This window comes from Neocloeon triangulifer, unplaced genomic scaffold (assembly GCF_031216515.1).
Source record: "Neocloeon triangulifer isolate White Clay Creek 2 clone unplaced genomic scaffold, ASM3121651v1 ptg000003l, whole genome shotgun sequence".
Lineage (NCBI taxonomy): Eukaryota > Metazoa > Arthropoda > Insecta > Ephemeroptera > Baetidae > Neocloeon > Neocloeon triangulifer.
The window spans coordinates 6,390,956-6,407,408 of record NW_026775546.1 but is presented as its reverse complement, the minus strand read 5'-3'; the positions used below and the strand labels follow the sequence as shown (position 1 = coordinate 6,407,408).

At 38.3% G+C, this 16,453-nt stretch overlaps 2 protein-coding genes across 2 annotated transcripts; both read left to right on the top strand.

The window, feature by feature from the left end:
* The first annotated feature begins 862 nt into the window (after positions 1-862).
* On the top strand, positions 863-1,969 carry LOC132205944 (uncharacterized). Its single transcript, XM_059635345.1, has 2 exons — positions 863-1,331; positions 1,421-1,969. Exons 1-2 carry the CDS (start codon positions 917-919, stop codon positions 1,699-1,701), a joined length of 696 nt encoding a protein of 231 aa, XP_059491328.1. The 5' UTR covers positions 863-916; the 3' UTR covers positions 1,702-1,969.
* A 12,484-nt stretch (positions 1,970-14,453) lies between these two features.
* Positions 14,454-15,891, top strand: LOC132205610 (uncharacterized). The gene is made up of 2 exons (XM_059634770.1): positions 14,454-15,085; positions 15,176-15,891. The coding sequence occupies exons 1-2, from the start codon at positions 14,698-14,700 to the stop codon at positions 15,451-15,453; spliced, it is 666 nt and encodes a 221-aa protein (XP_059490753.1). The 5' UTR covers positions 14,454-14,697; the 3' UTR covers positions 15,454-15,891.
* Positions 15,892-16,453: the final 562 nt, after the last annotated feature.

The following is a 16,453-nucleotide window of genomic DNA, read 5'->3' as shown; positions in this document are numbered from 1 at the left end:
TACTGATTTATTACAAAGTATTGGTTTAGGCTAATTCTGCAATTCATTACAAGTGCAAGAACAAATGTGAAAAATTTTTATTTCCAGAGAGCCTGAAAACTAATTAATAAAATCCAATGAAAAAACGGATGATTATTGAGTGATATTTAGCATATAAAATTAGTAAATTGAACATTAATTTCTTATCCACAGAGCGTCTTTGACAGACAATTGATGTGTTATTAAACACCTCTACGCTTTATTAAAATTTTGAGAGATATACTTCACTATATATGAATTTTTTTTAAGTACAAAAAAATTTGAAATATAATTAAAAAAATTTAAATGATAAAATATAATGTAAAGTAAAATAATAAATAATATCATAATATGTATATTAAATGTTAAGTTTCATTATCTGTTCTGTAATAAGATAAATAAAAAGTTTAAATTATAAAACTATGCTATTAATATGATTTTTATATGCTTTACGAGAGCCATTATGGTACTTTTGCTGAATGAGATTTCACCGCGCGAAATCCATTTCAGTGAAAGCAAACCGGCCACGTGCTGTTGGATCAGATCGACAAGAGGAATCGCAAAAGCGACTCGTTGATTTGGGGCGACTGACGTGCATGCAAATGCGCGCGTTCGGTCCACATACGTATTTGTGCTGATTTCATCACACTGAAATCTCCACAGCGCTGACAATAAAAGAAGAAGAAGAAGTAACGAGACGGAATAGGAGGAGCAGTGTCATCCGGCGTCCATCGGCGGCCCACTTTACCCGCGAGTTTCGGTTGATTTTCATGCGAGCGCGTCGCCGGGTGGGCAGACGCCCCTCCACCTGCCGCAACCGAAGAATAAAAAGACAGGCTGGCCTGAGGATCGCTTACAACTATCTCGTCCGCTCCACACACGTTCCGCCAGCAAAACCATGAGGTTTATTGTCGTGCTCAGCTGCCTGGTGGCGGCCACCGTGGCCGCCGGCCTGCCCGAGGCCGGAGACACCCTCGGCTTCGTCTACCGCGTGTGGGACGATTGCAACAACAAGGCCGACCTCGACCTCGCCTCCTGCCTCAAGGTCAAGTTGGCCACCGCCGTGAGCCGCGCCGCCCGCATGAACGACCTCACCGTCTTTGACGGCGTCACCTTCGTCCGCACCGCCCCCAACGACGCCACCCCCGAGACCTCCGAGGAGGCCGTTGAGGCCAGTCTGCCCCGCAGCGCCGACGCCCGCGACGACACCCTCAGCGCCCTCATCCTCGAGCGTGCCGCCCAGTTCTTCCAGACCCACTCCCTCTCCGTCAAGGTCCCCGAGTTCGCCGAACGCAGCCTGTCCGCCGGTGATGGTGAGTTGAACAAAAATTAAATTTTTCTAAAAAAATAATTTTAATATGTAAATTTCCATATTTAATATTTACTTTGTTTGGTATTTTAGCCCGTGGAAAGATCAAGAAGATCGCTCCCCTGCTGCTGTTGCCCCTCCTGAAGGCCGGTCTGCTCATCCCCCTGGCCATTGGCGCCCTCTTCCTGCTCGCCGGCAAGGCTTTGATCATCAGCAAGCTCGCCCTCCTGCTCTCCGGAATCATCGGCCTGAAGAAGCTGCTCAGCGGCGGACACGGACACGTCGAGACCGCCTACGTCAGCTCCGGCGCCGGACACGGATGGGGACGCTCCGAGGAGGCCCAGAACTTGGCCTACAGCGCGCACGCCAACTAATTTATTTCGCGACACTCAAAAAAATTAATTCCTAGCCGATAAGTGAAGAAGAAGAAGAGTCCCAACGACCGAGACGACTTTACCCCCTCCCCTTTAATTTATTGATGTAATTTATTTAAGTCGACCAACACACCAGACACACTGATGAACACACCACACACCGCAATAGTCCTCTTTTTTATACAAAACACCTCTACTTAATTTATTATTTTTGTACAGAATAAAAAAAGCTCAGAGACAAATGACAAAGAATGCCTGCGAAACCGTACCTGTACCTGCATTTTATTCCCATCACTTTCCCTATTAAAAAAAAATTTAAAAAAAATCAAAATTTTTGATTAGAAATTTAGTTACAATTATTTAAATTCAGAAAATAGCTGGCGTCACACTGACCCAGAGTCGCTTCGGAATCCGAAATGAATTTTTTCCTCCATCGCTGAGAGGCCGTTGACTTTTGAGTCATCATGAGACGACGGGTCACGTGAGTGATGCGGTGCGAGCAGATCAGGGGCCGCCGCGGGCGACGAGGAGCAGGTGGCCGAAAGTAGGTGAGCCGGTGTCCGGTGCCCGCGTCTAACAGGATCTCCACACACACACGCGCGCTCACACCCAACAAGGGCACCTCTCGCATCCATTTCGGAAGCTGCCGCTTTTCGCGAGAGCTGAAGAAGGTCGCATCCGGAAGTAAAGAGAAAATGCGCATGAAACGAAATCACCGCGATTCAATGGGAGATTTTAAAGCCTGTTCTCGCCACTTCGAAAAAAAATGAATAAAAGGAGTCATAAAATAAACGTCTTCTTTTAATACCAAACAAACCCATTGAAATTCACATCTTGTTTACCCTGTCAAAATTTTAACCAGAAGCTTGTTATTTTTGATAATTTTTTAAAACATTTCCCGACACTTTTCTGAAATTTGTCAAAGAATTAGTAACGCTTAAATTTTTAAATAAATAATGCTAATTTTTCTTGTGATTGATCTTTTTCGACAATTTTTTCTGAAGCGGCCTCTATGTTTTTCAAATTGTTCTAGATTATTATCTTTTGCACATTTATGCACGACCTTCTCGTTTTCACCCTTTCTCTTTCAAAATTGCAGTCTATTTGTATCTTTTGATCTCTGCTTGCCTTTACTCTCTCGTCACGAGTGCACCGTAAGGATGCAAATTAATATCGTTTCGCTTTCCACCGATCCGTATAGGAAAAATCAAACCCACCTAGTGCGCTCGCTGCATATCCTGTCCAAACAAACACACTGCACCCTGCTGACCCAGATGCACTTCACAGAAAAGCAAACATTAATGCATCTTCTCCTCATATGTCGTGTCCACTTTCTCCACCCACAAACTTCCACTGCACCTCAGCGAGTTATTTTTTTTCCGACCAGTTTTTTCCTCGTTTTGAGTGGCGTGTTATTTGTTTAATAATTCTTCCCACGTCCTATTTTTTCACTTATTTCTTTCTCTTTCCGTGTAAGACAATAATTGCCGTCGATTGTCAAAATATGTTCTAATGTCACTAGTGCATTTTTTCCTTCCCACAAAACATTATTTTAAAGTTGGTACTTTGGAGAGAAATTAAACGGAAGGTATGCAACCGGAAGGATAGGCGAGTAACGCGGGCTGCGGCGATGCCGTTTCGCAGACGAATCGGAGTAATTATGAAAAGTTGAAAACCGACCAGAGCGATTTCAGGTCAGAGGGTTTCTAATGGCGCGGAAATGAAATCGGCGGTGCTGCTCATCCTCCTTGTCTGCACTGATTTTCTATCGAGCCGAGTGATTATTAGCATTTGACGAGAGAAAGAGACGAGATCTCTCTTTTAAAACAAGTCTGCTTTTCGAGCACATCGGCGGTTCTCGGTTTCAAGTATTTGCAGCAAAGCGTCAATAAATTCTAAAAACAACTTGGAAAACTTTTTTACAACTTTCCAACTTTCTGAATGCATATAATTAAAAAAATTTGAAGGAATATTTTCTGAAATTTATTACCAGACGACAGCCTGTAGTTATTTTGAGCATTGTTTGCAAAAATTATTAAAATTAATTATCACTGATGTGTTATGTTTAAACTGATGTTTGTACAAGCGATGCCATTTATCTTAATGACAAGTCATAAATCTTTCAAATGCTCCTGTGTAATTTTCATCCTAATTGCACAATATCCTCATTTGTTCAAATATATTGTTACAAAAACCAAGTTTTGAAATAAAAACAAACACAAAAATTGCTCCAAAATTTTAAATTTAAACGCAATATCGCAGGAAATGCCTTTTAATTTCTTAATTATTTTAATGAAAATCAAGAATAAAGCAACGAAATTTATCAAAAATTAATATCCTACCTTTAGGAGGCCTTTTGATGTTGATCGATGTGTTTCAGGACCAGAGGTGATCCGAGGTGATGATTTCAATTTTCAAACAGCTGCTGAGTTCGCGACTTCAACTTCCCCATTTCAGTCCAATTTCAAACAAGTTCAAGAATGAAAAGCACGATCCTTTTGAAAGGAAAATCACTGAAAACTTGCACATTAAGTTCGGCCACTTCTTGTCAACAGTGATTGGCAACAATCATGTGTTTGATTGTTTGCAAATGGTGGCAGCAGCAGCGCTCCAGTGCGCTTGTGAGTGCAAGTGATACTAAAATTATTTTCTTATTTTATTAGCCCTTAGCTTTAATTTATTTCAGTCTGACGAAGGGTGTTCCAGAGGATCAAGAGACAGGTTAAAAGGTACACTTTTGCATTTAATCAGCATAAATTAAGGTAATATCCTAAAAAAATTCTAAGTTTAACTCTTTTTAATTTTTAAACTTTTTGTCGTCGCATAAAGAAAAAATGGTGCAAATAAATTTATCCTTAAAAACAACATTAAAAAAAGACACACTAAATAACAAACGTTAAAAAATTGTCTTTTTTTATTTTAAAATTCCAAATGAATTCATTTATTTAAAATATTTTCACTACAGGATAGGTTGAGACAAGTATTTCCTTTTTGTGTGAAGAATGTGAAATAATATAATTAATAATTGCAGCAATATTTTCACAATAATTTGAATTATTCAAAATTATTGGGAATACATTTTTCAACCAAGGAATGATAATTTTGTAAATAAATCTTGATAAAAATTTAACTGTGCTAAAAATAATTTAAAATGACAATAGCTATAATATAATTACATGCTTAAAAATCAATTCTCCATTAATCCTCTTTTGCCTGCATTTTTCAAAGAACCTGATCGCTCAAGAGCCAAGAGCCATTAATTTTTGGTTTAACCTGTTTAGTTTGAAAATCAGTTCAACGAACAAAGACAACCGCAAGAATAAGGAGCGGGCGGACACAAAGACGAAACCATGACCAAAAGTAATCGACTAAATACAAAAAGAAAGGAATACGATCAAACGGAAAACGAACCACAAGAAAGAAATTTGAAATTAATTTGTTTGGTCACGACCTGCGTTGGTGCACGTTTTCATCTGCCTCCGAATAGACTCCTTTTCATTCTCCAGATAAGAAAAAAATGCGTCGCGACAAAAGAATTATTATAACCCCACGTGTGCCACTTTCTTTCTTTCTTTCCATTCACAGCAATTGCGTCCATCAATCACCCACGGAGGCTGCATCTCATATTGTACCCTTCTTGATATTCTTTCTCGCGGGTAATAAAAGGTAACTGTGAATGCATCTCTCTCATGATGCTCAATATACGCGTTTGTTTATCACTTGCATACGCCTTCGACAAACACCGTGACGCTAATGGAGCGTCAATTCCGGCGAGGAAACCCCTTTAAATTCTCTGATTCACGTGCATGAATGTGTCTCTTTACAAAAATTTCTCGGACCCTCTTGGCCAGACACAGTTAGGTTAATGTTTTCTTTTCGAGACTCGACACGTTAGAAAATAATGATTTAGATAATTTGACGCGGCCGGCGGGCTTTTTCTTCTCCTTTAAATATCACTTTGATTTATGACGCGGTTAATTCTACGGGCTGAACCGCAAAGCCTGTGTCTTTGATATTATTAAAATAATAGACGCCTTTGCTTGTTTTGTACTAGATTTTTTCTACTTGATTGTTGATTAGTAAAGAATTCATGCTCGGGGTGAGTTTTCCATCTTCTCATTTTTAAAATGAAGCTCCTGAACTTTCTGACCGAGTTTTATTGAGTTATTATCTTTCAGATTTAACGTTGACGTTAGAAATTAAACGATTTATAGCATAATAGGAAAGAAGAGAATCCTGAAATTTGACTCCTATACAAAATTATTCCAGCATTCTGGCCAATTATCAAAGAACGGTGAAGCTGTCAAAAGTATTGGACTGATGTGAGGTTGATGACCAAAGGACACAAATCTGGAATAAATTTTAATGGAAAGAGAAAATTGTTTCTAATTTGTGTAAAACTTATTGTTTTAATGCATATTATAAATTAAGTAAATAATGGGAAAAAATGGAAAATTAACAAAGAAAATCGTTAATGAATAATCAAATATTAAATTAATAATGAAACATATTTTTACAAACTTGGAGAACATTAGCGTGTTTTATTTAAAAATGAATTTCCAGTCCACAAAACTACACTAGTTAAACTGGATTTTTGGAATTTTTTTCAGTTAAAAATAATTGCTCTACTTTTGAAACCATGAAGTTAAATAATCAAATTAATTATTTATTTTTCCTATTCTTATTTCGTCAATTTGTAAAACGTTCAAAGTTGATTTGATGGAATTAATATATCATTGAGATAGGAATAGGAAACGTCAATAATAATGCTTAATGTTTGGAAAGGCGCGATAATCACTCCCACAAAAAAAGCAATCTTTCACCTTTCACACACCTTAAGTGAAAAAGATACTATGCCTTCGAGCGACGTGTCTGATGCGTGTGGGCGTTTTTTATTTAGCGAATATTATGCCTTTATCTTTCCATTCTTCTTCGCCGGCGCCGCAAACATTGAAAGGACACAAAAAATATTACACAAAGAATAACACAGACTGGAGAGCAAAGTCGTGACTCGAGAAAGTACACGCGCGTTCAATTGAGAGGGACAGCATTTTCCGCGAGAGCATCTCTTCCATCTCTGTACTACGATGACCTGCATGTTTTTGGCCACTTTTGGACGAAGAGAGTAAAAATGGCCAGAGATCAGGATGAGCAAGAGATGCTGGTGCGGCCGTTGCTCGTCTCGCAACCGTTACAGACCCAGATTTTCGTCCTACGTTTCTCTCATCTGCGCTGCTGGCCATTTACGCACATTTCTCCGCGGCCCAAATGAATGACGACGAGTGGTCAGCGAAAAGAACCGCTAACGAAATTTTAAATAACATGTATGATACCTCCTGAGGTAGAACTCATATAAAAAATTGCTGGAAAGAAGAGAGAACTAGAAGGTTTCGTAATTAAATCCGATTATGCACACGGAGCCCAGTGTTTTGAATGTGTGTTCTATAAGTCTCCGCATGTATGTCATGAAATTCAAAAAACATTTCTTCATCTGCTTATTTTACTCTTCATGGAAAAACCTTGGAAGGAGCATGAAATTTTTTAATAAAATTATTTAGTTGGCCTAAAAATATTTAACATTTTTGCCATGCACAAGTGATGTATTCCCCAAGAAACTAATATTCTTCACAGAAGCAAAAATATATCATATCTTAAAAATTTATAATTTACTGCAAACAAAATACAAACGTAATAAAATAAACTACTTTGGGGTCGGGGGACTTTGAAACACTGCTGATAAAAAAAAAATGTGTCTTATAATTGCACAATGTGCTAAAAAAATGGAAATTATATGCCCATGGGGTTACATATATAGCCTTATTTAGCTCATAAAGGAACATAATCAAACGACGGCATCACTACATGACTACACTTTTATCAAAAAACCGCTCTAAAATTGGAAAAATCGTGACAAAAAAGCTTTTAATAAATTCAAGAGCTATAATATGTTAGATATAATATAATGGTTTTTTTTAAGGCTAAAAAAATCAAAATTTTGAATGATTCAACTTGAAAAATGCTATAATTATAAAATTATATAATGAATTAAATTAAACAAATTTCTATGATTTCATATTCTTAAATTTTTGCCAATTTTAACATTATACTTTGCGTTATTGGCAATTCAAGTTTCTTGCTACGTAAATTATGTTCTAAAATGAGCGTGTATATCTTCTGGGCAAAATTAGATTAATTACACAACTTGCTCTAATTACTTGCTCGGTTCGGCCGCAGCACCCAAAATATTACCAGCGTTTTTACATCTCTGCAAAACGCGACTGACCAACTGGAGCGTTTGCGCCGCCGCCATAAAAGTCAATCAATCACGACGGCATGCAAGTACATAGTTTACGTACGTACGTCCGACAAAGAGAGTCAGTGAGTCAGTAGGCACACTAATCGGCCGTCCATCCATCTCTCTCTTTAGGATTTTTAACCACTTCCGCGTGCCTCCTTTATTTTATAGCGGTTCATTTTCACACGCGCAGCAGTTGCGGCGGCGCCTCTTGAATAATTATTTATATATTCGTGAAAATGCCTCTAATCAGCCGTGCCCACCGGGTCAAATGTGCAGATCATCGCGGCTAATCTCGCCCAGCCAGAGGACCAAGCCCTGGTCCGTCCGGCCCGCTTTGCTCTCATGCTTTTCTAACATAATTCTTCATCTCAATGATGAGAAATTCCACCGCATTCTCGGGCGCATACTTTTCGACAGCTATTACGGTTTTAACCGGTTTAGCAGTTGCCTTAATGGATTGCTCAAAAAATCTCATTTTTTAGGGTGTTCCTCTCTTTTGGTGCTACTTTTACACGCTTGAATGGCTAAAAAAGAAATTAAATTTTAAATTAAATATGTAAATTTTTAAACTTGAATACACGCTAAGCGTATATGCTTCTAAATTATAAAAAAAACTCCATAAAAAGTTAAAAATTCAGCTACTATAGTTCAAATAAATAATGGAAAAATCTTTGTTTTATATTTTACTAAAACGGTGAAAGCCTTTAAAAAATTGAATTCATTATAGTTTTTAATTTCAATCTGTTTCAATAATCAAATCAATCAGCTTATAGTTTCATAGCATTTTTTTATAATAAATTTTTCTAGTAAAAAAATGTATATAATCATAGCTTCGTGTATGTATATCTATTTATGATCTGCAACTTCAAACCAATTTCACGAATTGGAAATTTGAAGCCACACTCTTCTCTGTTGCACGAACAATTTTTAACGTGCGCCACACAAAATCAGGCCATCCCATTAGTTCCATAGTTTCACATGAAACCAAATTAAGAAAATCCATTCGCTCCCATCAGGGTGTCGTTTGCATAAACGGTTAAAGAGGCTGTTTTGCGTTCGCCGCTGTAGGTGAGTCACGCTCGACCCGGCGCAACTTTGTCCTCCGACCCCTGAGAAATACCAAGCGAATCGCATCTTCACACAATTGTCCGAGGATCTGTGCATTCAATTGCAGGCGTAATTATCGCGTACTGCGCACCGACGGTCATTCTGTTTTGTTCTCAATGCTGCCCCTAGTGACCTACAATCTATGCAGACGTACGGGAAGGAGCATCTTCTCTTCTTTCTCGCTTTATTGCTTTGAGATCGTGAATGGAGCACGCTACTTACTTCCGATTCGTTCGCAGGAATGAGCTCGTGAAAGAAAAATATTGATGATTGTATTTTTTTTTAAATGGATGCCTGACAAAAAAAAACGCTTACCAGATCCAAGCTCTAAACTATGCAAAATTTTAATTACAGAAATACGACTGACAATGAAATAAAAATAAAAAATTGATTGATGATTATTCAATTAAAATGCAATATAAATAAATTTTTAAAAAGATAAAAAGGTCTGAATTATTTAAATTTAAATAAAAGCCAATTAAATTTAAAAAGTATTAAATAAATAGTAATTTTATAATTTATAACTCACAACCTCATTATGCGTTTATCTTTACTTCTGTAATGGTTCATTCAATTATCGTTTCCTTCTATATTATCTTTCACTACTTCATAAGGTTTCTTCCATATATTAAATATTTAAGAATAAATTAAACAAGCTCGTGTACGAGATTTATTTTTTTAATTCAACTGGCATCGCTAGCAATGCTTAAAACTTGCACAAACTTTGAATTTTAATTCATTTTTCTTTTCAGGATCGATCATTCATTCCAGATTCCAGAAGTTTCTTTTAGTTTCTCCACCTCCATCAACAGCTAATTTAAGTTTTTCTCTTTCTGTCTCCGATCTCTTTCTATTATTTCTTCCTCACCCAACTTCTGCCATTCAAATTAGCCCAGAAACGCACAAAGGAATGTGCGAGCGAGAGAACAGCGCGACACACTATACGTGATGAAAATCATTTACAGGAATGGCAATTAACTCATCAGCAGGCTGGCACAAAATAACAATGGCGAATTATATAGTGCCATTGTATTCTGCCGCAGCTGCGCCCACGAATGTCAGCATGGATGGAGAGAATCACAAATAATAGTCGGTCCGTTGAGTGACTTGCAATCGCGATTTCGTTTGAGGTAGGATCACTTTTCATTGTGCACTCGAGCGTGAAAATCTACAAAAAAAATATATGCACAAAGAAAAATAATGAATAAAATATAATTGAATAATAAAAATTTTGTGCTTAATTTTTAGATTTAAAAGCATCTTGTTTAATGAGTTTAATGTGATTTCTCTCCGGTATTAGTATATTTGAATTGGTAAATTTTTGCTGGCACTGATTTTCATAGCATACATATTTTCATTCAAACGTTGATTTTTTCATTTAAAAAATTTACTAGCCGCGTTTATAAAAAAAATTTTAAAAACTATATCGGCCAATCCTAACTGAATGAGAAGATTTAAATTCTGCGAAAAAAAATCTACATAAATAAATAATAGTGTGTTATCTCAAAATGATTATTTTCATGGAAACATAAACAGTTTTCAAGTTATACATATTTTGATTCAGAATAGCAAAATTTGCAAAGATGTATTCAATACCAGACAATTTTCTAAAGGAATAAGGCCATAAAATAATTTTCTGTTTACAAAGCAATTTATTGTAGCTCATTTGTGTGGTAATTTAATAATTTGAAGACATGTGTTTTACCTCCACAATCAAGATATAACAGATTATTCATCTCCTCTTTATCGTATCTATCTTGCACTTGGAGAAGAGCATTAATGCCGCACACTGCACGCACCGCGCGTTGAGATGGTTTCTCTCATGCATAATTCATATTCCCGTGTGCTAAAGTGTGTTGTTGAAGCGTTGTGCACCAACGGCAATTACATGCAAGCGCTGGCATAAATTTATCCCATAATTGGACGCTCAGTTTAATATGAGAGAAACCATCACAAAAAAACAGTGCAATTAGAGTTTAAAAACTGCGCACACAGGCGAATTAAACAATTGAACTAGTTTACGTTCGGACACGCGTGTGAGAGAAGTTTCAGGGCAAATAATTTTAAAGTTTCCTGTAAGGTAATTAAGCGTCGGTTAATAAAGAAAAATTACTTTATTAATTAAGGCTGCGAGAGCCGTGAACTTCAAGATATGAAATAAAAGTGTGAGAATTTTGAGCAGGTTATTTTAGTCGACATGCACCGAAATTAATGAAGAGCGAGCAAAATGAATTGGAAAAAATATACAGTAAAGCATTTTCTAAAAAATGTATACTCAAAATGGAACAAAAATACTTGTTACTATTTCACTTGAAGTTTCCTTTCAACATTTAAATTATATTGGCCATAAATTTAACTTCAAATTAAGTATGGGTTTGTGTGTAATTTTTTAAAGAAATAATCTAAAATTTTCCAGATTTTCAGGATGTACTTTTTGAAAAGTAAAACCCATTTTTCTGTCTCTTTATACTTTTTTGTTTAATACACATTGATCGAATGATCGCTGATTTCAGTTAATAGGCTATGCCAGAAATAATTTAAGGTTAAAATAATTTAATTACTATTCCTATGCCTCATAGTACTTTTTTAAATTTCATTTAACATAATTATAATACTTATTGAACCGCAAATCACTCTTAAACTGGAAGTGCAATCATGTTGTACTTTGAAATGTGCTATTGGAAAAAGTTCTAAAAGGAAGTATTAAAACAGTGGATGTCCTTTTGCTTTGCTTGTGTAATTATGCACGAGTCGCGAGTATTATTTTCATAATTAGTCCCGCGCACACGCGTCATTTGCGTCCGTCCGCTCATTAAAAGCGTAATATGTTCCACATTCCGCGCACACCGGCTCCGCGGCGTCTGTCTGCTCATTAAGCATCTTCACTGCAAAACTAGGCCGGAGAACACACACCGCGCGCGTGCGACTAGCAACAGGGGAAAAAGATGCTTTCATTTGTAAAATAATTTTAAAAAATTACGTGCCTAATTGGCACTGCAGATTATCGGCAGAAATTTTTGAGCGTCGGTTTACCACGGTGCATTAATTGGTTTTATCTTCAAGAGTTATTATTTGATGGTGCACGGCTCGTGCTACAGTTATGGGTCGCGAATACAGCCGCTTTTTTATTGCGAATTTGCGGGCGAGAGAGGCAGCTGGATTTAGGAGCACGATTTTCAGCAGCGTCCTCGTGAGAGAGGAGAATGCTGCCAATTTGGATTCTCCGGAACTGGTTTTACTGTATTTTGGTCCTCCTTTTGATTCATCTTATGTAAAACTCGTAATTTATGAGTGAACATAATAATTTAGTAGGAAGCGAAGCATCGAAGTGTGCAATTTAAATTGTCCAAAAATTCCAAAATTAATTTTATGAAACGTAAAATCTCCATCAAGCCGTATCAAACAGAATAAAAGGGCGCTCAAATTTATGTTTCTTTTGTGTTCCAAGGAATGAAACCGATAACTTCAAGACAATGGCAATTCCATTCCACAAATGATTCAATTCATCTTCATTGTGCGAAATAAAATTGAATTTTTGGCAGTCTGTTTTTTTCTTTCAATATTTTATATTTCTTGATATCTTTGTTATTTAACATTTCTGCGTCAAAAAGTTCAATTTTGCAGCATGTCAATGTGTAAATTTTGAACAATTGTAAATTGAAAAATTAATGCTGTCTTCTAATTGATATGTAAATCAGATCAATTTTGAGAGCTAAATTGATCTCAAAGATTTCTCCTTGTGCATTTAATATTTCATGTCCCAAATAGAGCAAGTACTTGTCCCTATTTTTTAGGCTAATTATTTAAATACTTAAAATAATTTGTTGCTTCCTCTGCTCGTAATTAGAGGTTTTCCGTTTTGAAAGCTTTCGACTGATCATTGATGCAGCGGATCTGGTCCTCCATAAAATTCACCCGGTTTTCTTCTTCCACTCGCTTTGGTAAACTGCTGCAGGGGCTGATTTTTATACTTTAATGGTGGTTATATTTCAATGAGATCCTCTCTCTCCGCTATGCACTTTCTATCTTCTCGCGAAGTTACATCAGGCGCCTTTGATCCGTGTTCGTTCTCCGTCAAAGAGAAAATTCGCTTCGGTTTCCATTTCAGTCAATTGTTGCGCTTAACAATAAAATAAAAAAGGATGCAGGCGCGGACCGAAAATCGCTCGCTTTGCATCCTAGAGAAAACGCACGCACACAAGAGACGCTTGCGCTGACCTTATTCGTATTTCAGGATGCAGCATCTCTCTCTCTCTCGCCTTTTCTCTGATTCATGCGTATTGTGCTTTAAATAGAATCAATTTGGAACTCATTCAGTGTGATTTTGATGTATTGATTGCGAATAGCACGCGCCAAAGAAAAATTTATCGTAACTGATGATGATGAGTATCATTGTATATAATAAAAAATCGATTCTTCTCTGCGAGGTTCTTGCACTGCTTGGCACGCGGGAATTTTTATGATGCACACTGCTCGCGAACAAGAAACATCCAGCACGCACTAATTGATCTGATTTTTACTTTTTATAGCTGAGAATCAGAAATTTTTATGAGAAACGGTTAAAGTATTTGTTTCAGGTTTTATAGAGTGATTTATCAAAATTAGGAAAACAATTTTTAAATCCCTAGCTATGAAATTCCATTCTATTTATACTTGAATTTTTTTGTAATGTTTTTGTAGAGTTTAGGTTGAATTATTTCATTATAAATGTCAAATGTCAATAAATTACAAAATAAAGAAATATCTGAAGAAAATTATAATTATTGTATGTAATGCTGATGCCTAAACACATTGTTATTTAATAAAAGTAAAATTAGATAAAATTTTTTGCTTGACATGAAATATACAAAACTTGTAGAACCAAAGACATACTTAATAATTATTAAAACTTTAAATCAATCACTTTTTTGTTACTATTAGACCTTCAAGCATTGATGTCTCCAGGCTTTTTAATTGCACACATAATTTTGAGAAAAAAACTTGTTTCACATTTTGGTCACTTAAAATAATTTTTATCTCAAGAAACGGGAAAAGGAGAAACTAGAGCACTTTGACCTCTCTTGCTGTCTGAATGCGAAAGTGCACCGAACTTAAATGAAGATAAACACGTTTGGAAGTGCACTGGCTGCTGATTGAGAACAGGTTAGTGAATCTGCCCAGGCAGCAGACATGCGACAAAGCGAAAAAGAAAGTGCACCGAGAGAAGAAGAAGACGCGCATTAAATCGAGTCCGTGCGGAGACGCGAATCAACGGCAGCGGAATTCATCGCCTGTGGAGCAAAACAGACGTTCAATGTGGGTTATTATAATCACGGTATGAAAATGAATCTGCTATAGAGGCCAAGGTTAAGACCATAGGTGTGTTGAGTGCGAGAACCCCGCGCGCCGGACGAGAGCCGGTAGCAGAGCAGGAGAGGGGCCTTCCGTAGGTCCGTGGATCGGGTGCCTTACCAAGAGCAGCCGCCGAAGAAGCGTCGGCCCCCTTCTGCGTGACATATTTAGCGGAGCTCTCTCCTTCCCCGATACCAAGGGAATAAAAGAGCCGGCGCGGCCGATTGTTGCATCAGTTTTGGTCGAAATTTCCGCAGATAATGAACCGAATCGCCGGTGTCTTGTGTTTGCTGGCGGTCGGCGCCATGGCGCTGCCTGCCCAGGAGCAGTCTGACTGGCTCGGCTGCGGCAAGCAGGGCCTCAGCATGTGCCTGCAGATGAGGGCCCTCAAGTTCGTCGACGGCCTCAACCACCAGGGCGACGTTGAAATCACCGAGGGTGTTTCTCTGGTCAGCCAGGGCGCCAAGAGCGGACGTGCTCTGAACGCCGCCGAACTCGAAGCTTCTCTGCCCGCCGATGCCGAAGAGCGTGAGAACCAAGTGCAGCAGTTGCTGGTCGAGCGCGTTGCCCGTTTCTTCTCGACCCACACCCTGCAGGTCAAGCTGCCCCAGGAGTCCATCAATGACATGAAGCGCTCCCTCGAAGAAGGTAAGCAAGTCCCCTAAGTAAAAATTTCTAAAATTTTCAATTAATTTAAAAATTTATGAAATTAATAATTTTATGCAATAATTGTTTTAGGCCGCAAGAAGAAGAAGAAGTTCCTTCTTCCCCTGCTCCTCGCCATCAAGCTCAAGGCCATCGCCCTTGTGCCCATCATCATCGGTGCCCTCTTCATTCTGGCCTTCAAGGCTCTGGTCGTCGGCAAGATCGCCCTCGTCCTCTCCGCCCTGATCGGTCTGCAGAAGCTCCTCGGCGGCCACAAGACCGTTGAGGTCGTGTCTCACGGCTACGACACCGAGCACCACTACGGCCGCTCCGCCGACGATTTGGCCTACAGCGCCCACGCCACCCAGTAAACGACAGACGTCATTTTCTCTCTTTACTGCAGACTCTTGACTCTCTCTCTAATTATTCCGACTTCCTCCTGTGAAATGACGGACTGACGCCGCCATTGACTGACTGCACCATTTCTATGCTCTTTCAATTTTCACCCCCTTACTGACTTTACTACAAACACCTCAGGACTGCGAAATAATCAAAAACGTTTGCTCAATATATTTCCCTCTTGCCCTTGACTCTCTTCACTCCACCTGTTTCCGTGCTTCTATGACTTGGACTGCGTGCTATTTATTGCTAATTTATTGAAAAGAAAAAATTATTTAAATAAATACACCGGCGGCCGCTCTTCTGCTCAAATTGCAGTGGTCGAGTGGTCAAATCATTCTCCGTAATTTCTACTGTGCCTCTATTGTTCAAACTTTTATGTTGTAATAAAGTGTACAAAAAGCCGCAAACACACGTTGTTTCTGTTCAAAAATAGTGTAACATGATCTCAGGGGATGAATACATACAAAAATACAGACAAGTTGATGCCGTGAATAATGTTCAACTTGACAGACATGCCTGGCCTAATCACCGAAACAATCTCATATATTTGCATAATCCGCACGGATAACTGTAAAAGGCACGCTGCGGCTGATGAGAATTATTTCATTGGCCCCCGCCATGGGATGCTCCGAGCGCACGCAGCGTGTGCTGATCCCTGCCCAACCGGCCGGACGGGGACCACCGCTAGAGCTGCCGGGCGGGTTTCATCTTTCGTTTCAACCTCTTGCACATAACTCAGAGCAGTTGGCCCACTTTTGACATGAAAACAAGCCGAGGCTGGCTTGTCAACGAAAATTATTTAGTCATAAACTAACAGAAAAAGAAGACACACAAGACCGCTGAATATTAAAACGGAATTTCGAGGAATTTGTTAACCCACAGTAGTGCCTCACCGTTTTTATTTGTTGGTAAACTAGCTCTAATTTTGCCTCAAAGAAGAGAATTTTTAAAAGTTTTAAACTTCAATTT